General features: G+C 48.1%; 1 protein-coding gene and 1 non-coding gene across 4 annotated transcripts in view; both read left to right on the top strand.

Moving 5' to 3' along the window:
- Positions 1–27490, top strand: part of PRKCB (protein kinase C beta) — a 378634-nt gene that overhangs the window by 186235 nt on the left and 164909 nt on the right. For all 3 annotated transcript variants that reach the window (XM_006071162.4, XM_006071161.4, XM_044936131.2), the window contains 2 exons: positions 13444–13555; positions 14938–15066. In XM_006071162.4, the coding sequence (XP_006071224.1) occupies positions 13444–13555; positions 14938–15066 (241 nt within the window). The remainder of the gene's footprint in view (positions 1–13443; positions 13556–14937; positions 15067–27490) is intronic.
- TRNAM-CAU lies at positions 954–1026 on the top strand. The gene has a single exon. It is a non-coding gene; the product is annotated as a tRNA-Met (tRNA).

The raw sequence follows: 27490 nt of genomic DNA, 5'->3' as shown, positions 1-27490 counted from the left end.
GGTGGAAGCACAGCAACATTAGGTAATCTGCCCCAAGTCACACGAGAAGTCGTTACGTCTGGGATTCAGCCCAGGAAGCCCAGCCTCGCAGCGTGTGCCATCCTGCTGCAGCGTCTCCCCATTTGACAGGTGAGAAAACTGAGGCTCATATAGCTTGAGGAACTTGCTCAAGGCCTCATGACTGGGAAGTAACAGAGCTGAGACAAAATTCAGACCATCTACCTTGAGAATCTGGCTCATGAGATCTCTACTAAGTCCTCTCTTATGAGGGCTGGGGTCTCACGGCTGAGGGACTTGAGTTGAAGACAGGGGATGGGGGCTGAGGCAGAGCTTGGAGCCAGGCAGGGGGCAGAGGAGTAGATCAGCCTGGTCTGCCTGTGTTGAAGCACGGTGCCTGCAGCTGAATAGTAGCCCCCAGGGGTTGCAGAGCCCTGTCAAGTGCCCCAGGTCCAGGTTTCACCCTCTGTCCTTCAGATGTTAGCTCGGACTTCACCTCCTCGGGGAAGCCTCCCGGATCTGGTGATGGAATCCCTCACCGTTAACTCTTTAAGCACCCCGAGCTTCTCCTGCACGGCACTCAGAAGTGTGCATTTGTTTGTCCCTTTTTACTATCGCCTCTCAGCTAGGCTGGCAGCCCGTCAGGGTCCCGCAGACCCTGTGTTTGATTTTGTTCATCCAGCTTCTGACACATACCAGACACTCAACAAATACTTGGTGAATAAGCGGATCATTCCCAGGTGGCACTCATAGTAAAGAACCCGCCTACCAATACAGGAGACATAAGAGATGCGAGTTCAACTCCTAGGTCAGGAACATCCCCTGGGGAAGGAAATGGTAACCCACTCCAGTATTCTTGCCTGGGACATCCCATGGACAGAGGAGCCCGGTGAGCTACAGTCCACGGGATCTCAAAGAGTCGGACGCGACTGAGCATGCACACTCACATGTGGACTTCCCTGGTGGTCTAGTGGCTAAGGCTCTGTGCTCATAATGCAGAAGGCCCAGGTTCGATCCCTGGTCAGGGAACTAGATCCCACATGCCTCAACCAAGAGTTTGCATGCTGCAACTAAAGATTCCACGTGCTGCAGGCTAAGACCCAACACAGCCAAATAAATAACATAATAACCCTGTGTACGAGACAGCAAAAGAGACACTGATGTATAGATCAATCTTATGGACTCTGTGGGAGAGGGAGAGGGTGGGGAGATTTGGGACAATGGCATTGAAACATGTATAATATCATGTATGAAACGAGTCGCCAGTCCAGGTTCGATGCACGATACTGGATGCTTGGGGCTGGTGCACTGGGACGACCCAGAGGGAGGGTATGGGGAGGGAGGAGGGAAGAGGGTTCAGGATGGGGAACACAGGTATACCTGTGGCGGATTCATTTCGATATTTGGCAAAACTAATACAATATTGTAAAGTTTAAAAAAAAAAAAAAACACACACGCACACACACAAACACACTTGTGGTGTTAGATGTTGAAAGAAAGATCAACAAAATTTAAAAGGCAAGTGAAAAACTGGGAAAATATTTACTGTGTATATCATGGGTGAGTGGGTAATGTTCTTTACGTTGTATAGGAAGCTTGTTACTAATCATTTAGAAAGAAGCAAACTTGAATTTAAATATGGGCAAAGGCTGTGGACAGAAAATGAATGATAACAGTGAACATTTAAAAATATTTACTTCCACCAGTGACTGTTAAGCAGTTTTCAGGCAGTAATGCATTGAGCTCTCCCCTCAACTTAGGCAGTAATTATTATTATTATCCAATTTTTAGATGTAGAAACTAAAACTTGAAAGGGTTAAATAATTTGCCCTGTAGTCCGGAAGCTAATAACTGCAAGAGCTGTGTCTTAAATTTGAATGTGGCTATTAATTAACCCCTAATGTTGACACTGTCTCCAGTGCAGATTGTAACCCAGGAAATCATATTTAAAATCCTACTGAAGTTGACACAGCAGAAGCTTGTCTTTAAATGGAACAATTACTTATTTGCCCAAGGGGCGGGCGTTGTAGCAGCCGTGGGTATCACAGCCTCCCGCAGGCACCGGAGCATCTACACAGCTCATCAGCACAATTCACTCTGCTCTCCGGGAACACAATGAAACATCTTCACCAAATTACAGTGTCCCCCTTCCAACTGTGTAATTACAGCTTCTAACATTCTACGCATTTCATGTGCACAGAATCTCAGTCCACATCATCCTAATTAAGGTTCCCCTGCCTCTTTGTCTCTCGGGAATTCTCGGCATTTTGTCTGCAGTTTGGGACATGGCGATGCTGTTGGGTTACCTGGCAGGCTGGTATGTGCGGTGGGAGTTTCGTGATGTCCAGATAAACACGAAAATATTCTACTGTCATCAACACTGTGCTGCTGCTGCTGCTGCTGCTGCTAAGTTGCTTCAGTCATGTCCGACTCTGTGTGACCCCAAAGATGGCAGCCCACCAGGCTCCCCCATCCCTGGGATTCTCCAGGCAAGAACACTGGAGTGGGGTGCCATTTCCTTCTCTGATGCATGAAAGTGAAAAGTGAAAGTGAAGTCGCTCAGTCGTGTCCGACTCTCAGCGACCCCATGGACTGCAGCCTACCAGGCTCCTCCATCCATGGGATTTTCCAGGCAAGAGTACTGGAGTGGAGTGCCATCAAAACGCTACAGAGCTATATAAGGAAAAGTTGTATTCCTTTCCCCTTTGTTCCCTCCTGCCTTCCTAAAGAAACACTTTTTTATTAACTTCTCTTGCAGCCTCTCCTTCTAGCATTTGCTTTTGCAGACCTGAGTAATTTAAAACACACTTTCTTATCCTGCCTCACTTTCTCAACCCAAAGGTTGCCTGCAGCATAGTTCTGCACCTTGGGTTCTGCTTTTTTTTTTTCTTTTTTGACTTCTCTTAAAAATATACCCTTAAGATTTTCTCCACGTTAGTGCAGAAAGTTTCATTTTCATACCTGAATGGTAGTCCATTGTGTAACTGCAGTAAGATTTGAGTATCTCCATCCCTATGACATTTGGCTCATTTAAAATCTTTCACTATTATAAACGATGCTGCAGTGAACAACCGTGTGTGTATAAAATTTCCTATGTTTGTGGGTCTATCTCCAGGATCAAGTCCCAGAAGTGGGACGGCTGGGTCAAAACGGGAGAAGTATTTGGACTTTTGATATACATGCCCATTTGCCCCCACAGGGTAATGCCGATCGGCTTACTCACTGCACAGATGTATGTCTGTGTTTCTACAGCTTGTTAATGCAGTCCGGTGGGATGAACATCTTAAAATTTCATTGTAAGGGTTGTCTATTTCATTTTTAAGGTGTGTTAGAAAAAAACATAATTTGCACACCGATCCCACAAGTTCACACTCTTAGTTTTATTTTAAAATAGGTTAAAATAGGTTTTAAAATAGGTGAAAGTGGCATTCTGAGTGAAAAAACAGCACCAAGTATTAATAAATAATTTTATTGGTAGAATGTAGGCATGCAAAAATATTACAGCTCAAGACTGAAGTTTGGGAGGTGTTACCATGATTATCTTTTCTCTTTGGAATAATACACTCCAGAGCCGGTACGTCCTTCATGCAAGGTGCATGCTGGGAGCTTTAGCCGTCACATCCAGTCGATGAGGTGGGTACTGTGTTTATCTGCGCTTTATGGACAAGGAAGCAGAGACGCAGAGTGCTCAAGTAACTTGCCTGAGGCCTCACGGTTAACTCCAGAGCCCAGGCTTGCAAGCTTCCTTTTCTTCTGACCCTATTTCCAGCTGGGGTCTCCAGGTTCGCCTTGCCTGTCTACCTCCTGGGAAACATACCTTTGAGGCTTTTGTGGCCTGTGAAGGGCCAGGGATGACACAGTCTGAATTTATAGGCTGCCCTGACTTTCTCCTCTGACTGACGCTGCGGTGTGTGCTCTCATGACCTTGGTGTTTCAGCGCAGCTTCCGTATTCCTGCAGCTTTGCCTCAGCTCAGCCGAATTTCAGCCCACCTGTGCACAAAGCCATACAGCCCATTCAGGCTGAGAGAGGCTATTTTAGGTTGTGATTTAGAGATTTAAAGTTCTTTTTTTCCCCCTGATCTGTGCTTCCTTCATCCTTAGCTGCACGAGCCTGGAGGCAGGTGATGAGTGGAAGATGCTGAGCTGGGATGGGCCTGTCCTTTGGTCCTGGGGAGTAGGTGTTCACAGTGAAGACTCTGGTTTGGGGGTGGGGGTGGGGAGTTCTGAGTGACCTGATGGTGGCTGGTGCCGCATTTGTGTGGGATGAGGGGTGTCATCATCTGTAACCCCCTATTGGGTTGGAGGCCCTCTGGGAAGACTGAGGAGCAGCCAGGTGACACTCAGGTGTCCCCACTCTGCTACCTGCATATTTGGAACCTGACAAACGTGATTGCAGTCCTGTCTCTTCTTCTTTCTTGCTTTGTGACCTTGGAAAAGTTCCTTCTCTAAGCCTCAGTTTGGTCATCTGGAATACCAGGATTATAACTCCTATGTCATTGGCCTTTATGAGGGTTTAATGATATGATATCCAGGTGGTGCTAGTGGTAAAGAACCTGCCTACCGGTGTAGGAGACATAAAAGACACGGGTTCGATCGCTGGGTCAGGAAGATCCCCTGGAGAAAGAAGTGGCAACTGACTCCAGTATTCTTGCTTGGGACAATGGACAGAGGAGCCTGGTAGGCTGCAGTCCATGGGGTCACAAAGAGTCAGACAGGACTTAGCTACTAAACAACAACAACAATAATGATGTGATATGGAACCCTTAGCACAGTGCTTGGAAGAGTGCTGAATTCATGGTGGCAGTGAGAGTCACAGTAGTTGATAATCATTTTATTCTTGTTATTTGACAATGTCTTGCATGAGGATCAGACATGGAAGAAAACTTGGAAATCCAAGTGTGCCTAGTATGAAGCATGATAGAGCTCAATGCCATGAAACAGTGGGTAGAGGCATCATGCCAGGATCCTGTGAGAACCTGATTTCTTAGGAATGGGAGAGATGACCAGGTGGGAGAGATGACTAGAGGTCAAGTGGTGATGCTGCGGGAGGGATACAAAAATTTCAAGCCCATTTCTGAAAGCTCTTGGCACTGAACTGCATGAACTCATCATTCAGGAGTATGAGGTTATGTCCACATGTGGTTGGACCCCAGCCAGTGACTCCTAGGAAGAAAGGACCCCAGTCAGTGGACTCCTAGGGAGAGAGGACCCCAGTCAGTGGACTCCTAAGGAGAGAGGATGGGGAGTCTGGCAAAAGTCACAAACCCAGATTCCTACAGGGGCCAGGTGGGGAAGGGAAGAGAGCGAAGCAGGCAAGGTGTGAGACAACAGAGAATGATGGGAACTGTGGAGAACTAGAAAGCTTATGCTTTATCTAAAGGGTGCCATCGCTGCTCCACCCAGAGGAACATGTGTCCAGTGTTGCCCCAACTTGTGAGTTTTCAAAAGGAACCAGAAATCTACATTTTTTTCTGACATTTCAGGATTTTTAAAATATTTTTAAGACGCTCCATATGGGCCAAATACAGCCTGTTTGTAAACTTAGTGTGGCCTTTGGCATCCAGATGGTAACCTGTGAACATGAAGAAGGACCTGGGCCAGGAATGCGGTTGGGCTACAGGTACACTGGAGGGGGTCCAGCCCTTGTGGGCTGGGCTGGGGAAGCCAACTGTAGAACAAGGTCGGGGAGGGATGGAGGCAGGGCTGGGCATTGCGTCTTTGACTGGGGTCCAGACAGACCTGGGGGGAGAGTTCTGACTTAGAGGCCACGTGGATCCCTGACCTCATCCTGGTCAATAGTCACAGCCTCAGAGGCTGGGAAAGGAATGTACTTCAGCTAAAGGCAGGGCTGCCATTTAACCTGTATCCACCAGCACGACTGGACCAGTTGTGAAAATGATGAAGTATTTACCTGCTGGTTGGTGAATAGCCACTGGGCTGTCAGAACCTCCCCATCCCACCTGCCACCCATCCCCTTCTTTCCCTGGCAGCTCCTCCCCACCCTACCTTGTCATGATCTGGCAACTAAAGGGTTAACTCCCAGCGTAGCTAGGCCCTGCAGCCCATTCTGATCGGTCAGTGGGCAGTATGGGCAGTACTTGAGCCAAAGTGATTGTAAATATCTTGACAATTATTCCACCCCCGGCCCTCCTCCCAGTGCAGGTAGCAGATGCCTGCTTAGGTTGGCTTAAGTACAAAGGATAAATTTTAGAGGACACAGGAGAGTCAGATGGAACTGGAGGGCAGAATGCCAGGCCCCTAGGAGACTGCAACCAGGAGCTCCATCCCTGGGGTCATGAAGCCTTTGTTCCTTTCTCCTTGGAGCCTGCTGTCAGTAATCACCACCTCAGCCCTACGGCTCTTCGTGTCCTGACGGCCCGGCCTCTGACACTTGAGCTGAGCATCCACCTCTCCATCAGTCACCTGTGTCTGGTTTTGGGGGAGGGTCATCTCCAGGTGCAGACCTGCCCCTTGGGCCTGGGCAGACATAGACAGGCACCCTGAATGATTCTCCTTGAAGGTCCTAAGGACCCCAGCTGTGGGCGTGTGGCTTTGTTCCAAGCTCTCCCAAGTGGAAGGAGGGAAGGGACCAGAAATCAATCCGGAGATGACCTGTTTTCTGGGTCGTCTGAGAGATGAGAGCGGGTGTCGGGGGTGGGAGTGGGGATGGGTGGAGTTGGTATTTACAAGCCTTGGCCCTCCTGAAAGAGGAGGCAAGGGAATGAGATTGGAGGAGCCTCCATCAGCCTCTAAATAAACCACAGAGAAACAGATCTTCCTCTGCATCCTGCCTGAGTGGCCTTTCTTTCTCCCGTCTGGTGTAATTCATCTTGCACAGGACTGTCCAGGTCATGTGCATCGTCTAGGGCCTCTCTGTGCTTCATAGCGGTGACTGCAGCCCTCTGCTGCCATCACAGCTCACACGGACCTCTCACTATGTGCCACCTACTGTGTGCCATGCAGTGCTGGTGGCTGGGCAGCCCTGGGCAAGTCACTACCCCTCTCGGTCCCTCGGTTTCCTCATCTGTAAAATGGGGGTAGTAAGCAGTACAAACGTCATAGAGGTGTTATGACGATTAAATGAGTTAATGTCTGATAACTCCCTGCAAGTGGCTCCTGGCATGAATTAAACACTCAATAAATGTTGACTCTCACTCATTAAGTATTTATCAAGCACCTTCTGTATGCTAAGTACAATATATGCTCTGGGATATCATGGAGAGCAAAATTCCCTCATGTTGTATGCAGCTAAGCATGAGAGAGATGCAGTTAAACACACAGCTACAAAGCAGTGGTATAAATACTGTGATGGGAAAGATAGGGGTGAGTGTTAGACACTCAGTCTTGTCTGACTCTTTGCAACCCCATGGACTGTAGCCCGCCAGGCTCCTCTGTCCATGGAATTCTCCAGGCAAGAATACTGGAGTGGGGTTGCTGTGCACTTGTCCAGGGGATCTTCCCAACCCAGGGATCAAACCTGGGTGCCCCCCTGTAGGCAGATTCTTTACCATCTGAGTCACCTGGGAAGCCCAAAGAGGTGAGGGGCATGGCAGTTATTTTCTTTTGCTTTCTCTCTGCCATTAGAACATAAGTTCCACCAGAGGAGGTATTGTCTCCTTTGCTCACAGTTGTACCCTCAATGCCTGGGAAGAACCTTGCTCTCAGAAAACATTTACTGGGTGAATGAACAAAGGAAAGCAGAAAGGAAGTGCTATTTTAGCCGGACCTGAAGGATGAGACGTTAATGTAGTTGGGGGTTGCAGAGGAAAGAGAGAATACCCTGCTGTATTCCCACTTTGGAGCCAGGCAGACGTGGGGTGAGTCCCAGCCCTGCAGGGGCCATTTGGTTGACCTTGGAGAAGGTCCTCTCTAGACTGGGCTCCTTTCATGGTCACTGAAATCAGCGTGAGTAACACCTTCCACATGGCTGTCACTGGGCATATGGACAGCTCGAAATCACTGTGTTTTCTTCTTCCTTCTCTTTCTTTGTGCATCTTGGCACCTCCTGCTGCGAAAGAGACTTGCTAAGATGGAGAGGGGTTTTTGTTTTTGTTTTTGTTTTTTGTAAAATTTTTAATTGGAGGATAATTGCTTTACAATGTTGTGTTGGTTTCTGCTGTACTGCAGTGCAAATCAGTCACAACTATATGTATATATCCCCTCCTGCTTGAGGCGCCCTCCCACCCCCCATCTCACCCCTCTAGGTCATCATAGAGCACCAATCTGGGCTCCCCGTTATATAGCAGCTTCCCACTAATTATCTGTTTTACTGATAGTGATGCGGGGAGCTCGGCTTCTGTGCACCAGTGCTGGATTGAACCTTGGAGACAGGGTTTGGGGTGAAGTAGAAAAGAATAGCTTCATTGCTTTGCCAGGGCAAAGCAGGTTCCTGCCCCTGAAACTGTGTGTCCCCACCCAGGACAGTTTGGTGAGGAGTTTTATAGCGATGGTTTAAGGATGGGGTTGCTGATAGGATTAGGGTGTGCAGGGCATACACTCCTTTAATCTGGTTAGAGGTAATCTTGAACCAGGACCCTGCCTGAAGGCTGCGCTGTGGTTTCTGCTCTTCCCGTTGGCAGTGTCAGGTTAGGAATGCTTGAGGTCTTCTCCCTGAGATTCCCCACTAAGATATAGGCATGGAGGAAGGTGCAATGCCAGCAAAGAGCAACTTTATTCTTAGTGGAGTTTTGCCTCCGATCTCTAAGTAGAGCTCATGAGGCCCTTGGGGACTCCTTTCTATTGCGGCAGGCCTCAGTCAGTCAGTTTAGTCACTCAGTCATGTCCGACTCTTTGCGACCCCATGAATCGCAGCACGCCAGGCCTCCCTGTCCATCACCAACTCCCGGAGTTCACTCAAACTCATGTGCATCGAGTTGGTGATGCCATCCAGCCATCTCATCCTCTGTCATCCCCTTCTCCTCCTGTCCCCAATCCCTCCCAGCATCAGAGTCTTTTCCAATGAATCAACTCTGCATGAGGTGGCCAAAGTACTGGAGTTTCAGCTTCAGCATCAGTCCTTCCAATGAACACCCAGGACTGGTCTCCTTTAGGATGGACTGGTTGGATATCCTTGCAGTCCAAGGGACTCGCAAGAGTCTTCTCCAGCACCACAGTTCAAGCAGTTAAAATATCCTCAAAGCTAATTCTTGGCTCATATAAGGTCAACATATCAGGGAACCCAGAAGGGAGCACAGGAACCAAAAGGAGAGAGAGAACTTGCCCCAGGACTTGGAGTGGAGTTGGTCCAGGCCAGTCATGCCCACCCTTCTTAGGGTGAGACCATGGGACCAGGAGGATGGGACCACCACTTAAAGGTGCGCGTGGCTTTAGGGCCTATGAAAGCTCCACCCACTGAGGTTGGGCCAGTCAGTGTCCTGGAATTTGATCAACCAGACTGGCTCTCATCTTCCTTAGAGGCCCAGGTGGCACAGTGGTAAAGAATCCGACTGCCAGTGCAGGAGACCCTGGAGATTCGGGTTCGGTCCCTGGATCCGGAAGATCCCCTGGAGTAGGAAATGGCAACTTGCTCCAGTATTCTTGCCTGGAAAATTCCATAGACAGAGGAGCCTGGCGGGCTACAGTCTATGGAGTTGCAGAGTTGAGCCAGCGAGGGGAGTGAGAGAAGCCTTGAGCTCCCCCTTCAGGCCAATGCGGGTCATGAACAGGTGGGTTTGAGGTGCTCATTTCTCACCTTTTAAGGTGGATTCACACGGGGCGGGCAGTGGGAAGCATTTTATTGCACAGAGCACTGGGGCTGTTTCAAGGAACCTGATGTATTTTTTTTTTTATTTTTTTTTTTAGTCTCGTTGCCCAAGGATGGAAACATGGCTGGCTAAGCCATCAACAGGGAGCCTGTAGTTTTTGTTTTTTGCTTTCAAGCCCTGATGCTGTTACTGGGGTAGCAGCTCAGTCCTCGAGCAGGAGAGGTGGCAGCTGGGGTCCTTCTGAATCCTGGAGCTCTGCAGGTCCCACAACCAGAGCAGAGCTGACCCTGCCTCTTCACCTGGGCTGCTCAGGGCTATGCAAGGGTCACCCCTTCACCCACTTGACCTGACCACAGAGGTTTGGAAAATCAGGAAGGAAACACTGTAGCTCATTAAGAAGATGCAGGCCAACAAAAACCTTCAGCGATGGAGGATATTTTAGGCAGACTTGTTGAAATAGAGTTTTCATGCAGCAAAATTCAATTTTTAAAACATATGTACAGTAACATTCACATGGTTGATAATATAGCTTATTCCAGTCACCCCATAAAAGTTCCCACATTCTGTCGACTTGTTATCAATTCCCTTTCCTCCTCTGATCCTTCTTAACCACCCATCTGTTTTCTGTCCCCATAGTTATGCCTTTTCTTTTCTTTTCTTTTAGTTTTGCCTTTTCTAGAAGGTCATTTAAACAGAATTAAACAGCATGTTTTTGACATCGTTATCTTACCGTAATGCTTCTGAGATTCAGAAAGCTTACCTGTATCAGTAGTTCATTCCTTCTTACTGCTGAGAAGTATTCAATTGTGTGGATACACCACACGTCGTTTATTGATTCACATGGTAAATGTTGAGTACTTAGCTTGTTTCCAGACTTTGGATATTATAAATAAGGTGATTGTAAACTTTCAGGCTTTTCTGTGGATTCATGTATTCATCCCCACTCCAGTACTCTTGCCTGGAAAGTCCCATGGACAAAGGAGCCTGGTAGGCTGCAGTCCATGGGGTCGCTAAGAGTCAGACACGACTGAGCAACTTCACTTTCACTTTTCACTTTCATGCATTGGAGAAGGAAATGGCAACCCACTCCAGTGTTCTTGCCTGGAGAATCCCAGGGATGGGAGAGCCTGGTGGGCTGCCGTCTATGGGGTCGCACAGAGTCGGACACGACTGAAGCGACTTAGCAGCAGCAGCATGTATTCATTTCACACCTAGGAGTGGGAATACTGCGTCATATATGCTAAGGGGATGTTTACCTTTATAAGAAACTGCCATGCCACTTTCCAAAGTGACTCTACCATTTTGCATTCCCCCAGTATTGCAGGAGGGTTCCAATTGTGTTCTCTCCACATCAGCGCTTGGTATTCTCAGTATCAGTTTTCTAAAATGTTAGCCACCCTAGAAGGTATAAAGATTATTTTTACATTTTGAAGATAACAGGTTCCTAAGGAGAAATGCTCATTATTTTTATAGCACATAAAATAATTTCTACTTATTGTGTCTGTTTCCTTATTTGTTCATTTTCTGTCTCTATTAGAATGTGTTTTGGAAAGGCACTTGCATCAATAAATATATGTGAATGGATGAGTGAATGGATTAGGGAAGAGATAGGTAGCTTATGACAAAGGCTAGAATGTCAGATCAGCCTTGGGTTGGAACCTGGGGCCCTTGTCTTCTCTTCTGCAATATACTCTTTCATGGAGGAAGCAACTTGCAGGCTGGGTTGGGAAAGAGAAGAAGACTTTTTGTTTTTTTAAATTAGAGCATCTCTTGAAGGAGACAGACATCATGTGGAGCCAGAGAGTCATGAAGGGCATGGCATGTTTGGGAGTATGAACCAGTCCTGTGTACAGAAAACGTAGTGTGTGTTGAAGGCATCCTTGGGATCACATGGGCGATGTAATAATAATAATGCAAAAGCTTTCACTGCTTACTGTGTGCCAGGCGGTTCAAAGCTCTCTCCATAGGTTAATTCATTTATTATTCCCAATGGTCCTGTAAGCTTACAGCACTATCAGTCTCCTCATTGTCCAGACAAGGGAAGTGAAGCACAAAGAAATTAAATACCTGGCTCAAAATTATGCATCTAAGAAGAACCCAGGCGGGTTATGTTCCCAAGTCTGTGCCTTTAACTTCTGCACTGCACTGCCAGGTTAGGAAGGGCACGTTAGTTAGTTAGGGAACCGTGTGAGCCACTGTAACAGATAACCCCCAAATATAGTGACTTGAATAAGACAGAAGGTAGGTTTTCTCTCAGATGTCTGTCTAAAGGGACAAAGTGCAGAGCCAGTGGGTCCAAGGTGGTCACTTCCACTTCTCACCATCTTCCAGCCAGTGGGAAGGGAAGAAGGGGCCTAGGAGGCTGTACCATGCAGGGTGCTAAGTCACTTCAGTTGTGTCTGATTCTTTGCAACCCTATGCACAGTAGCCCACCAGGCTCCTCTGTCATGGGATTCTCTAGGCAGGAATGCTGGAGTGGGTTGCCATGCCCTCCTCCAGGGGATCTTCCTGACCCAGGGGTCGAACCCACATCTCTTCCATCTCCTGCATTGGCAGGTGGGTTCTTTACCAGTAGTGCCACCTGCGAATCCTGGGAGGATGTATGTGCTTAGTCGTTCAGTCATGTATGACTCTGCGACATCATGTCACAGAGTAGCCCGCCAGGCTTCTCTCTCCATGGGGATTCTCCAGGCAAGAATACTGGAGTGGGTTGCCATTTCCTTCTCCAGAGGATCTTCCCAACCCAGGGATTGAACCCAGGTCTCCCACATTGCAGACAGATTCTTTACCATCTGAGCCACCAGGGAAGCCTGGAAAGATGTACACCTTTCTTTTAAAGGAATGACTGAAACACATACATCCCATTGGTGAGAACTCAATCACATGCACACGCCAAGTTGCAAGAGAGACTGGGAAACGTGGTCTATAGTTGGACAGCCATGAGCTCTGCTGCAACTCAAGGGTTCTCTTATTGAAAGGAAGACTGGGTATTGGTGGAAAGCTAGTAGTCCATGCCACAGTCTGCAGAGTATTCACTGGACTTTGAACTCTGTCCTGTAGATGATGGTGGTGGTGGTTTAGCTGCCAAGTCGTGTCTGACTCTTGCGACCCCATGGACTGTAGCCTGCCAGGCTCCTCTGTATATGGGATTCTCCAGGCAAGAATACTGGAGTGGGTTGCCATTTCCTTCTCCAGGGGATCTTCCTGACCCAGGAATCGAACCTGGGTCTCCTTGCATTGTAGGCAGATTCTTTACCAACTGAGCTACAAGGGAAGACTTTAGATGAAGAGGTCCTAGCAAATGGCCTCTAAGTGGGGAGGTTTCAGGCCTTGGGTTTTAGATCATTCAGAAGTTGCTCAGAAGATAAAGGAGAGAGAAGTAGACAAGGGGACCCTTCTATCTCGTGCGTCTGGAGTTTTGTTTGCTATCTCTGCAGTCCTTGCTGCTGGCAGGAGTCAATAGGTTGGGTTCTCTGATGGAGTGCTTCCAGGCACAGTGAGTGTGTGTGCTGGGTGAGAATGGGAGCCATCAGCCGTCTTAGTCATTCATTCATTCATTCAGTGACTGTTTATCCAGCCTGGTGTTTGGGTACAGCGCTCCTGCGATGGTCCCAGCAGGTATGATGGATGCTGGGGGCCAAGTGCAGTTCTCAGCGCGTTCTCCAATGATGCTGAGAGCAGTGTGAAACCTTGGCGTGCCACACTGACACCAACCTCTCTTGTTGTTTCTTTGGCCCTCAGGACCCCCGGAGCAAACACAAGTTCAAGATCCACACATACTCCAGCCCCACGTTTTGTGACCACTGCGGGTCATTGCTCTATGGACTTATCCATCAGGGGATGAAATGTGACAGTAAGTACATGTGCCCTCGAGGAGCCTCTGCTGCCCCAGCTGCTTCCTTATGGTTTGGGGCCCAAGTCTGCAGCACATTCTCCCAAGTCCTGGGTGGGCTGGGTACCCCTGGCGTGATGCTGAGTAACAATAACCAACAATAACCATTTATTTAGGGCACGATTCTTCAAGGCTGTCCTTGGGGCCTGGATTGGCCTTGCTCATACCTGGGTGGTGGGTTAGCAAGTTGGTGCTGATGCAGGACCCTGAACTTGGGCATGCAGGTTCCAGGGGGCTCTCCATCCTTTTGCCATCCTTCTCTCTCCACAACTCATTTACACTTTTTTTTTTAATCTGCCTGGTGCCTCCTGGAGGTTGGGTGGGCTGAGAAGGGATGCCGTGCCCCCAGCTCCCGTGGAATCTCCTGAAATGCCCCGTGGGGTGACCCAGCCTCTCCTGACTTCTCAGACTGGAATGAGGGACCGCTAGTGAACACGGGACTCCAGACACGGCCTGGAGCAGCCGTGGGGCTTAGGGGAAACCAGCCACCCATTGAAAGAAGCACAGGGGCGCTCCAGGAGTGTGGACAGGGAGCCAGTATTTATCATGTCACACAGGAGACTTCAGCCAGTCAGATTCAGTTGGCATATTCCATTCGTCTTGCCCTGGGTCTTAAGTTTTTTTCTTGCAGTTAGTTATGGTGGATACTGTGGGGGCTCAGCTCAGGTTCCAAGATGATGCCCCTCCCAGGGCTGGTTTATGACCACAGATTGGCAGATGCAGGGGCAAAGGCTCGGCCCTCTTGTGTCAGTCTGGGACAACACTGAACGGTCCTCTGAGCCCCTGAGTCCCTCCTCTTGTCAGCCTTAGGGCATCCTCATGGGCCCAGAGCCCCTCACTGTAAACCTGCTCACAACTCCCATTCTCAGACTCTTTCCAGGGAACCCAGCCTATCATCAATATTTAAAAATCGGGAGAGGTCAGGATTCCTGCTTACTCCTGAAAAATGGGAAAATCTTGGCAACTTTGGGCGTGCACCCTGCAGGGCTGTGCCCTCAGTGGGAGCTGCTGTGTTCTCTGGTTGGCCAAGACCACCACACCCGCACCTTCCCTCACTATGTTAGACACCCCTGTGTCACTGGAGTTGGTGACTCTGGCTTCAGAGCCTTTGCGGGTATGCCAGGTACCTCAGCCTTCCGGGAAGGACAGACACCTTCCGCCTCCTCTGTCCATGAGGGCCTGGGGTGTCGGGGTTTTGGAGAGGGGGAGTTGGAGAAGCAAGCCCTTCGGGTGAGACCCGGGCAGGGCAGGCTGGTCTCCGCCCGCCTCGGAGGGAAGGAGAGGAACCGGAGGGGTCCAGCCTGGACCAGCCTGAGCCCCGCGCCCTGCCTCTGTCCCCGCAGCCTGCATGATGAACGTCCACAAGCGCTGCGTGATGAACGTCCCCAGCCTCTGCGGCACGGACCACACGGAGCGCCGCGGCCGCATCTACATCCAAGCCCACATCGAGAGGGAGGTCCTCATTGTTGTCGGTAGGTGGCGCTGGGGCTCCCTCGCCGGCTCCGCTCGACCTGGACCCGGCTGGAGCGCTGAGTCAGGGGAACGAGGGATGGGCGGCGTGGGGGCGCGGCGGGAGCTGCGGCGATGCTACCTTCCTCCTCGGCCCCTGGCCCCATCCCACTCCAGCCTCTCCCCGCCGTAAGCATCCTTAGAAACTGCACCCCGCAGGGCGAGGCTCTCAGCACCTCCTGTGCGCTGGAGCTCAGAGCTGGAGCCGCCCCGGGAGTTCGTTGGTTTTCTCCAAGACCTCAGAGGTGTTGTCACGAGCCAGGAGAGCCGACAAGATGCTGAACACCTTAATTTTATGGCAGGCTCTGGCCGGTGGACTAAACCTATTCTAAAGCCAGATATTGTACTTTGAAATGGTTTTCATTCCTAATAACGGTGAAAAATAATTCAAATTTAGATTATTTCTGTTGCCTTCTTAATTTTCATTTATTTCTACTCTGCAGATCTATTATTTCTAGATTTTTGTATGACGTAATGATGGGCAGTGCAATTGGTTTATCTCTTCCATGGGGAAAAATAAAGGTTTCCAACTTCCTTGTTGTTCCCCACCCCCTTTCGCTCCGTATCTTTGGAGCCTGCAGTTCTGTTTCCTTTATTACCATAGCAGAGAACGGATGCTTGGTTCTTCCCCGAACTTTTCCAGTGGGAAAATAGAGTCTTGATGATAAACACCCAGTTTGGGAGAGTGTTACATCTTGGGGAAGAGAAGAGATGCGGTGTTTATCCCTGGGGCTTTCTGCATATTTGCAGTGTTTCTTTCTTAAACCTGATGGTTACCGCTCTGGTCCTGTTCTGTTATTCTCCATACTTTTTGCAATTCTGAAATACTTCATGCTACATATAAGAAAGAGGGATAATAGAGCCTGCTGAAGAGGTGCAGCGTGGTGTCTGGCCCTCCTAATGGAGCATTTAGGAAATATGTGGCTCAGACACATACAGCTCAAACGGAATGAAAATGCAGCTGGCTGGTTGGGTAACTTAGACATGTGTGTTACGTGGGTGTGCTAAGTTGCTTCAGTTGTGTCCGACTCTTTGCAACCCCATGGACTGTCGCCAGCCAGGCTCCTCTGTCCATGGGATTTCCCAGGCAAGCATACTGGAGTGGGTTGCATGCCCTTCACCAGGGGATCTTCCCAACCCAGGGATTGAACCTGCGTCTCCTGGGCCTGCTGTAATGCAGGCAGATTCTTTACCTCTGAGCCACTGGAAAAGCCCAACCTAGCCATAAAGCTGTGATAAATTCAATACTGAACTGGGCCAGAATGGGACTGAAACTTTGAAGGAATTCTCTCCCCAAGTCTTGTGTCAAACTTCTTAGACCTCATCACTAATTAATTTATACAAGGTTTTATGACTTAGTATCTTAGAAGACTGATCATAGAAGGGATTGATTTTGCAAAAATTGATCTCAGGCTCCAGAATGGTTCAGCTGCTCTGAAGAATTGTGCCTATACCATGTAAAAGTTGAAAAATATCCCTGTAAAATATAAACTGTTTTAAGGTGAGGTTCCTGACACCCAGTGGGCTCTTAAGGAATGCATGTTTCATTTGATTTGCTTTTTCCTCTGAAAGGAAGGTGAGCACCTGACTTTGTCCCAGTGGAATACCTGAGGGTCCCCAAGGAGTAGAATGTCTCTTAGGAGACAGGGTAGGCTTCCCTGGTGGCTCAGATGGTAAAGAATCTGCCTGCAATGCAGGAGACAGGTGTTTGATCCCTGGACCAGGAGAATTCCATGGACAAAGGAGCCTGGCAGGCTACAGTCCATGGGGTTACAGAGTTGGACACAACTGAGTAACTGTCACTCACTCTAGGAGTAGAAGCCTCAAGAAAAGCTGAATTCATCCACTGTCTATAAACTTCCTGGGTGGATGGGGCAAAAATGAGGTTCTGCTCCCCTCTACTGTTGTTTTCTATGAACTACACTGACTCATATGTTACTATGGACAGCCCCGTCTTTAACCAACCCATTGAACGCACAGTGCTTAAAACCAAAGGACAGCATAATGCCCTCAAGGTCCATCCATTGTTGCCACCATAAAAAGATAAATAATTCTGTGGCATTATAGAGGCCTTAGCTAATGCAGGGATGTAATCATATTGCATTATGCAAATGTATCAGAACAACATATTGCATACTGTTAACTTAAACATCGTGCTGTGCTCAGTCGTGTCCAACTCTTTGTGACCCCATGAACTGTAGCCCACCAGGCTCCTCTGTCCATGGAATTCTCCAGGCAAGAATACTGGAGTGGGTAGCCATTTCCTTCTCCAGGAGGTCTTCCCAACTCAGGTGTTGAACCCAGGTCTCCCGCTTTGCAGGTGGATTCTTTACCATCTGAGCCACCAGGGAAGCTCCTAATCTAGTATGACCTCATCTTAACTTGATTGCATTTGCAGAGACCTTATCTCCAAACAGGGTCATTCAGATTAGTCTTGAGCATATCTTTTAGGGGGATGCAATTCAATCTATAACGAGGGGAAGGAAGGGAAGTGGGGGCTCCCTTAAAGTTAGGGACTGGATATCTGCATACTCAGGGTTCTGCTAGCACTAACTGAGTAGCTGCTGCTAAGTCACTTCAGTTGTGTCCAACTCTGTGCAACCCCATAGACGGCAGCCCACCAGGCTCTGCCATCCCTGGGACTCTCCAGGCAAGAACACTGGAGTGGGTTGCCATTTCCTTCTCCAATGCATGAAAGTGAAAAGTGAAAGTGAAGTTGCTCAGTTGTGTCTGACTCTTAGCGACCCCATGGACTGCAGCCCACCAGGCTCCTCCATCCATGGGATTTTCCAGGCAAGAGTACTGGAGTGGGGTGCCATTACCTTCTCCGAACTGAGTAGCTACCAGTGTGTTAATAGTGGTTTGTAATTTTCTGAGTGCTTTGATATGGGGTCATCCAATGGAGGTAGTGGTGTTGCCAGCATGCAGACAAGGAAACGAAGACTCGGTGAGGCTGGACGACTTGCCTGATGTCACGTGCAGAGCAGGGATGAGCACCCAGCCTCCGGCCTGCAGGTCACTGTGCCCTGCTATCACTAGCTCACCGTGCCAGGCACGGTCCGAACCTGGCCTGAGTCAGTTGATTGATTGATGGTAGAAGAACCTGATGCTTTGACTGCACTCCTCTAAATATAGACCTGAGTTGGAGATTTTGGTTCAAGTGATTTATTGGAGCTGCTCATGAAATGAGGCGTGAGGATGGAGCAGGGACATGCTGAAGGGAGTGTGATTTCCGCTCAAGACCAGCTTTAGGCAGACCCCATGGGGTTCTGGAACACACCTGGCAGTGCAGGGTCAGCTTCTCCTAGAGGCTGGAGGGACGTTCTGACAGGTCCATTCTGTGGACTGAGTTGAGTCCCCCTAAAATCCACATGTGGAAGCCCCAACCCAGTGAAATGGTGTTTGAAGTTGGAGTCTTTGGGAGACAATTAGGGTTAGATGAAGGTGGGCTCTTGTGAGGGGCTTGGTGGCTTTATGGCCACAGGAGGGCACGACAAGGAGGTGGCCAACCTGCAAGCCAGGAAGGGGCCTATCACCAGGACCTGCACCTTGATGTTGGACTTCTTGCCTCCAGAGCTGTGAGAAATAAGCATCTGCCATTTAGGCCGCCCAGTCGATGGTATTTTATTACAGGCTGGGCTGACTGAGACCTCGCTCCTGGCTACTGAGATTGAAAGTAGGAGGGAGGTGTTACCTCCCAGGCCCCATGGCTCCTGTGTGGCTGAGGGCAGCTCTCTGGACACGGGGCAGCTGTGAGCCACACTCAACTGCAGCTGGGAGCTGGGCGTGGTGGCCAGCCTGGAGGGGGCCTGGGAGGGGCCTGGGTCACCTGGGTATCCCTCTGATCTCCCCAGCATCCTTCTGGTGTCATTGTTGGGACTCCAGGCCCTGCTCCTTGATCTCAGCCAGACAGAGCAGAGGGAGCGAGAGGCCAGATGCGGCCTATGGTGTTGAGTTGCCCCACTTCATCTGCACCATAGAGGCATGCCCAGTGGTGTGACTCACCACTCACCAGTCGTCTGCTCTGAGCGTCACATGCTCTTTGAAATCCCACCGTCTCCAGAGATACAAGGCTACACGTGCTTCTGAAAGATCTGAGGGTTCCCTCATCTCCTTTGGCTCCTGAAATCCAGGCTTCGTATCTGCCATCAAGGATCTTGCAGGGGAAAGCTCGGGATGGAAATCTGATCAGTCCTGTCTCTTTGAAAAGCTCATCAGTGGTGTCTCATTGCCCTTGTGTGTGTGTTAGTCGCTAAGTCGTGTCCAGCTCTTTGCGACCCCATGGACTATGTGGCCCGCCAGACTCCTCTGTCCATGGAGTTCTCCAAGCAAGAATACTGGAGTGGGTTGCCATGTCCTCCTCCAGGGGGTCTTCCTGACCCAGGGATCGAACCTGGGTCTGCCACATTCCAGGCGGATTCTTTACCATCTGAGCCATCAGGGAAGCCCCCTCATTGCTCTTAGGGCAGACGAAATGTACTGTAGGGATCTCATTATGTATCCTGTCTTTTAATTCTTCCTCCTCTCCAGGCCACCACCCACCATAGGACAAATGCACACTCTGTTCCCTCAGTCTGGAGTGTTTGCTCTTTTGTCTTCTTCCATCAGGTTGCTCTTTCCCTTCCTGTAGGTCTCAGCTCAGTCTCACAGACACGGATACTTCCCTGGATCTCCACTTACTGTAGACGTTCTCTGTATCCTGAACTTGAACTTGTGTCCGTTGTGGTTTTATGTTGGGTTGTTTAGTGCCTGCATCTCCCACTGGCATTTACGCTCCATGAGGACAGGGCTGTGTTGGCTTCCACACCACTCTGTCCCGGCACCTAGTACGGTGGGCATCACTAAATCTTTGGGGCATCAGTGGGTGTATGTATGACGGGGACAACACTGGAGGGTCCTGCAGGATCCTGATAGATGCCCAGACTTCACAGATGATTCCCAGCCAGTGCCTTCTAAAGTGAGGAGCTGCAGTTTAGATGACCCTGTCAACGCCATCATTCTTTTTTTATTGTTGGTTTTTTGTAATTTGCAAAGCATCATTCTTAAAGGAAAGAGACCACACAGAGTCCTAAGGACCAGGTCCAAGGTCAACAGCACATGTTACTAGGACTGGGACCCACCCTTTGGAGTGATGACTACCCTTATTCCTGGATAATGGGGAAAAAACACAAAACAGAGGATTTTGTAGAATCATGGGAAATCAAGTGGTCGTCATGACTCCCTGTGGTATCCTGGTGGGAGGCAGTACAATCAGAAGCCACGATCAGAGTTGTAGAATGCTCCTGGAGGTTATGAAGCCCATGTCCTTATGTATAAAACACCTCCCCCATTCAAGTGAGTATCTCCTTATTAACACACCAACTAATGTCCCATTTTTACATTTCTGTCTACACTGCAGCCATCTGCAAGTCCTTAGCCATATTCATAGTTTTACCTCCCAGAAATTGGGACTGTTCTCACAAAAAGCCGAAGGAGCAGTTTTTTGGATGTGTCTCTTTGGAACACCCATTCAGTGTTCTTACCACTGTGCTGTGCTGTACACAACCTCATTAGCCTAAACCATCTCCTGGAACGACTTAGGAACTCCCAATATTTTGTGTTTAAATCATTCCCAAAATCTGACATTCCCACATCCAAAGAAGAAGAGCAGTGGTCCAGTGGTTGAGTCCAAGCTCCCACTGCAAGGGGGATAGGTTCGATCCCCAGTCTGGGAACTTAAGATACCACTTGCTGTGTGTAATGCGGCCAAAAAAGTATTTTTAAAAATTGAAAAAGAAGAGCATTAGAGAGATATAAATTCTTGACAGGCTATTATGAAAGGGTGAGGTTCGCATCCATCTATAGACTAGATTCCAAGAGAGATTTTAAAAGCATTGTTAAGAGAAAGGAAACGGATGTTGAGAGCTCACAGAAGCCCCTCCTGTTATGTAAAGAACTGCCTACCTTCTATGTGAAACTGTTAGTGTTAGCTGCTCAGTCCTGTCTGAGTCTTTGCAACCCCATGGACTGGAGCCCGCCAGGCTCCTCTGTCTATAGTATTTCCCAAGCAAGAATACTGGAGTGGGTTGCCATGCCCTCCTCTAGGGGATCTTCCCAACCCAGGGATTGCACCCACGTCTCCCACATTGCAGGCAGATTCTTTACCGTCTGAGCCACCAGGGAAGCTTCTATGGTTGTATCAACTAGCACCCTTGTTCTCTAGTTTAGACTGGGTTTGGCTGATGTTCAGTGGTGTAAAACCAATATGGCAGAACAAGACTGGAAGAGCAGAGGGCAGCCCTGGGTATGCTGTACCTGAGGGGTGAGATGGGAGGTAGGGGTTGTTGGGAGTGATTGGGTATCTACAGTGTGAAAAAGGTGGCATGTTACAGGTAGGAGGGTGGGATGAGCTCAGTAAGCAAAGACGTTCATTCAGGAAGGGCTTGACTACCAGATTGTATCCATTGACAAATAAGATCTCATCTCTGCCCGAGAGAGCTCACAGCTTAGTGGGAGAGACAGATACAGATAGTTATATTACAATGTGGCAAATAATGTGATTGTGCCCTGAGAGCACCCAGAGGGGCACCTGAAGCTTCTTGAAGGAAGCCATGGCTGAGTTGACTCCATAAGATATATAAAGGTTATCTGGGTAGAGCAGCTTTGTGTCAAGGAAAAGAAGAAAAATGATATCAGCTCTGTTTATTGAGTTCTTATTACATGCCAGGAGCTCTACAGATGTCAATTCATTAATCTTCAGAGCAGTCCTCTGTCGTAGGTATTATCATTGTCCCCATTTTACCAGTGAGAAAACTGACGCACGGAGTGGGTTAAGTAACTTTTCCTGGAATCACACAGTAAGTGGTAAGTCTCAGATCTGAGCCCAGGCAGCCCGGCTCCATGGCCCTCGGTCCCAGTGGGATCCTGAGTTCCAGGCAGAGGGATACGGTGCACAGAAGTCTGGAGGCTGCAAATGGCAGAGGGTGGGGGAGGCTGTTAGCGGTCGGGTGTGGCTTCCCTTCCCTACGTTCTGGTTATAAGCTTCTCTAGAATCTGCTCACTCACTCCCAGTCATTCACTTACTCATTAACGGTGTGTATGGAGAGGGACTGCCTTCCCTGGTGGGCCGCTGGTTAAGACTTCACCTTCTAATGCAGAATCAAGGCACCGGTTCTGAAGGTCCCACAGGCCCCTTGGCCAAAAAACCAGAACATAAAACAGAAACAATATTATAACAAATTCAATAATGACTTTATAAGTGGCCCACAAAAAATCCTTTGAAAATATGTCTTGAGTTTCCACGGCTTGTCAGGCATGTTCTAGACACTTGGGACCCAACATGGGGAAAAACAAACCTCTTTTCCTGGACAAACATCACAACCTGGGGTCTTGCCAGTTGCAAGAGACTCTTGGAACTTTTTCTCATCTTTCTTCCTTTTGTTCGCCACGGAGAATGTCCTTCTTGTCAGGTTACGTTCCTTGCCTTTTGAGTTTTTTTCAGACACTCTCTGTCCATTTATTCTTTGAAACCTTTGAGCTTTGGGAGTTTGGAAAACACAGCCAGAAAGACCCGAAGGCTATTTCTGCCATTTGCCCTGTCACATCCTGCCCCGAGCTGGTTCTCTCATTTAAGGGGAAAGGGAAGGAGGGAGGCAAAAGGAAATGTAAAGAAGAAAAATTCAGGTGGATTAATATCCCAAATAATGCTAAAGCTGAAACTCCAGTACTTTGGCCACCTCATGCAAAGAGTTGACTCATTGGAAAAGACTCTGATGCTGGGAGGGATTGGGGGCAGGAGGAGAAGGGGATGACAGAGGGTAAGATGGCTGGATGGCATCACTGACTCGCTGGACGTGAGTCTGAGTGAACTCCGGGAGTTGGTGATGGACAGGGAGGCCTGGCGTGCTGAGATTCATGGGGTCACAAAGAGTCGGACACGACTGAATGACTGAACTGAACTGAACTGAATATCCCGAAATGACTAATATCTCAAAATACCACCCAGCAATTACAAGGAGATACAATGAGCACAAGCTAGGCTGCTAGGGCCCACTAGGGGGCAGTCTTTGCTTTGAAAGCCGTTCCTTCCCAAAGGCTGTCTTTTCGGAGATGCCCAGACTTGCAGAACAACACCATCCTTGTCCATAACGGATGGTGTCACGGCAACAGTTACCCACCTCCCCCCACCCCCGACTAAACAGCTGTGTCACTGGGGCTCAGAAAAAGAAAGTAATATCTCAAGGTCACACCGCCTGGCGTGGGGATAGGACCCAGTTCTTGTGGGTTTCCTGATCCTTTATACATTACGGGCTAGTATTTTTCTCCAACATTTTGTTACAAAAAATGTCCGACACACAACAAAGTGTAAAGAATTTTACAGCAGTCATTTATCCATCACCTAGATCCCGCCATTAACACTGCTTAATCATGTATCCATCCATCTCTCTCTCCATCCATCACTTTGTCTTATTTTTAACACATTTCAAAGGGAATTGAAGACATCAGTTCAGTTCCCCCTAAACCTTTCAGCCTGCACGTCATCCACAAGAATTCAAAACAAATTTGTAATTCCTTTAAATTTGTGAGGTAAAATTTACATACAGTGAAATGTGGTTATCTTAGGCATTCCTGTGGCTGAGTTTTGGCATGTGTATAGCCCTAACCCCTACAGAAAAGCTATGACAGCATGTTGAAAAACAGAGGCATTACTTTACCGGCAAAGTTCCGTCTAGTCAAAGCTATGGTTTTTTCATTACTCATGTGTGGACGTGAGAGTTGGTCTATAAAGAAAGCTGAGTGCCGAGGAATTGCTACTTTTGAACTGTGGTGTTGGAGAAGACTTGAGAGTCCCTTGCGCTGTAAGATCCAACCAGTCCATCCCAAAGGAAATCAGTCCTGAATATTCATTGGAAGGACTGATGCTGAAGCTGAAACTCCCATACTTTGGCCACCTGATGCGAAGAACCGACTCATTGAAAAAGACCCTGATGCTGGGAAAGATTGAAAGCGGGAGGAGAAGGGGACAACAGAGGATGAACTGGTTGGATGGCATCACCGACTCGATGGACATGAGTTTGAGCAAGCTCCGGGAGTTGGTGATGGACAGGGAAGCCTGGCGTGCTGCAGTCCATGGGGTTGCAAAGAGCTGGACACGACCGAGGGACTGAACTGAACTGAACCCCTATCATGTTAATCCTCTTTTTTTTTTTAATCTCACAGCTGCCATTGAAGATCTGCTTAAAGCTGTGAACACCATTCTCAGAGAACCCCTTTGTGTACAGACGTGCCTGGCCCCCTACCCCCACACACCCCTCCAAGTTTCAATAATTAGGGCTTCAGATCTTTTAGATTACATCACACTTAATAGTTGTTAATTTTTTTGGGGGGGATCAGTAATACAGGAAAATAGGTTTGTTCAAAACATTTCACTGTGTACTCATTAGAGAGCAAATTCCCTTAAAACAAATCTATCAAGACACCCACATTATTTTGCTTCTCTTCAGTGTTTTTGTAATGAAGTTGCGTTAAATCCTATCTCTATCTGTGGAACCATCTTTCTAAATGAGTTTATAGGTAGTTGTCTGCTCACCCCTGAGGCCAGGGTTCCCTGCCCACCCATCATGGGAAGCCTTTTGACTTGTGAGGTGGGAATTGGTGTCTGGACACTGAAGGAGATGGAGTTGGCTTGAGGAGATGGAGGGAGCTGAAGTGTTCCTTCTCTTGTTCCCTGAATGTTTAAGCCTCGTGAGAAAGGTCAAGCCCAGACCACTGTCTGAGGCCCCCAAACCTGGGCACGTACTGGGTATGCAGTCATTGTTCCTAAATGCCTGCTGAATGGCATGGCTTGGGATGCTGCCAGGACCTTCAGGGCTGTGACTCTGCTGCCTTTGAGGGAAGTGGTCCTACAATAGCTATTAAAATATGTATATATATGCACACTCTGACTCTCAAATTTGCCTTTTGGGAATCTAGCCTATCGAAATAAAACACTAGCATGTAAGGAAATAATGCCCAGAATAAGCATGTTTATTGATGTTTTCTTTGCAGCAGCAGAGAATTGGAATCAGCCTAATTAGGCTTATATCCATTTTATAGGATATTATGCAGTTGTTGAAAACAGTGAATCAAAATTGATGCATGGGGCTTCTATGAAGCAGGTCATTTTGGTTTTTAATATGGGAGCTTGCTACACAAATATACGTATTTCACTTTGTGAAATATTTCACTTTGTGAAAATTCATCAAATTGTGCCATTATGATTTGTATGATTTGAAGTATGTATATTATACTTCATAGTATACTTTTATTAACTGAGAAGTTTAAATAGTAAAATTAAAAAAATAAAATAATAATACAATTCTAAAGAATCAAAGTCAATATAAAACACCAATGGATTAGAGCTATAGCTCTTGACCTGGAACAGGCAGCCCACTGCCTGTTTTTGTAAATAAAGTTTTATTGGGATAAAGCCACACTCATCATTTGCATATTGACTCTGGCTGCTTCCATAGCACAGTGGTCAGTTCATTGAGTGGTTGTGACAGAGCCTGTATTGCCTGCAAAGCCGAAAGTTTTGGGGTTTTTTTTTCTGGTGCTTTCCGAAAACATTTGCCAATCCCTGATCTGGAGGCACATTTTTGATGTATTATTAAGTGAGAGGGTTAGGTTGCATAAAAATATATTTTGTATGATCTCATTTCCAAGAAATAACCGCCAGGCACTTCCCATGTGTGAAGTTATGTTTGGATGTTTTTATAAGGGTGGGAAGAAAGGTATGGAAGGGTACAAAGCAGGCTGTAAATGCTATAGGATCGCAGAAGGATTGGGAAGGTGGGGATGGAGAGAGGCTGGGGCTGGGAGAGGCTGCATATCTTCTCTTAATATGTCTTGCTTGCGTGCGTGCTCATGTGTCTGACTCTTTGTGACCCTCTGGATGGTAGCCCACCAAGCTCCTCTGTCTCTGGCATTTCCTAGGCAAGAATACTGGAGTGGGTTGCCATTTCCTTCTCCAGGGGAAATTCCCAACCCAAGGATCAAACTCACGTCTGAATTCTTTACCAGTGAGCCACCTGGGAAGCCCCTAAAGTTTTCAAAAAAGAAGAAACGAAACCAGAGAAATATCTAGATAGAAAAAGCTAATTTAATAAAGCCTCCACCAACGATTGGAGTGAAAACTGAGCGGCTGATGCCAGTGATGGGTGATTGTGGCTTTGAGGACGACCGGGGCAGTGTTTGACTGGGGCGGTCCTCAGCCAGGGCAGAGCATGTGTTCCAGCTCTCATCCTCACCAGTGAGAATCTTGGGTAGCACCACCCTGTGAGCTGGCCTGTTCTGTGACCCTCATGCTGCTTCCATTTGTCACCATCTTGCATCCCTCGTCACTAGCATCACTGCCACACGTCCTCTTCTCTTCTGCCTCCCTTTTCCCTCTTCTCCTCTTCTGCCTTCTCCAGGAGGCAGCCCACGCTGACCTGACCCTCAGTCCCTCAACCCCACCTGCAGGTCTCTAACTTCTTTGACTTAAAAAACTCCAAATACTCTGGTGCCTTCTAACTCTGTTTCCCATGGTGTTACCTCCCCAAGCTTCCAAGTTGGGGGGGTGTTGCGCTTCAGAAATTGTAGAACCTGGTTGCATCAAGTGTGGTCTATGGACCAGCGGCATCAGTATCACCTGGGAGGGGGCTGGAAAGGCAGAACCCTGGGTTCCTTCCGGACCTGCTGAGTCAGAATCTGCATTTCAGCAAAATCCCTGTGTGATTCATGTACGCTTTGTTTAATTGGAGGCTAATCGCTTTAGGACACTGTGTTGGTTTCTGCCGCACATCAGCATGAATCGGCCACAGGTGTACACATCCCCCCTCCCTCTTGAACCTCTCTCCCACCTCCCACCCCATCCCACCCCTCTAGGTTGTCACAGAGCACCAGGCTGAACTCCCTGTGCTGTGCAGCAACTTCCCATTAGCTAGCTATTTTACATATGGTGATGTATATATTTCATCTTTCTACTCTCTCAACTTATCCCCTCGCCTTCCCCTGCTGTTGTCCGTAAGTCTGTTTTCTATGTCTGAGTCTCTATTCCTGCCCTGCAACAATAGGTTTATCAGTACCATTGTTTCTAGAGTCCATATATATGCATTAATATATGATATATTTTCTCTTTTTGACTTACTTCACTCTGTATAACAGGTTCGAAGTTCATCCACCTCACTAGAACTGATTCAAAGCCGTTCTTTTTTATGGTTGAGTAATATTCCACTGCATATATGTACCACAACTTCTTTATCCATTCATCTGTTGATGACTGTCTAGGTTGCTTCCATGTCCCGGCTGTAAATAGTGCTGCAGTGAACACTGGGGTACATGTGTCTTTTTCAGTTATGGTTTTCTTTTTCAGTTAGGGTATATGTT

This window comes from Bubalus bubalis, chromosome 24, assembly GCF_019923935.1.
Source record: "Bubalus bubalis isolate 160015118507 breed Murrah chromosome 24, NDDB_SH_1, whole genome shotgun sequence".
Taxonomy (NCBI): domain Eukaryota; kingdom Metazoa; phylum Chordata; class Mammalia; order Artiodactyla; family Bovidae; genus Bubalus; species Bubalus bubalis.
Note: the sequence above shows the minus strand (reverse complement) of the source record. Positions and strands in the feature narration are given on the sequence as shown.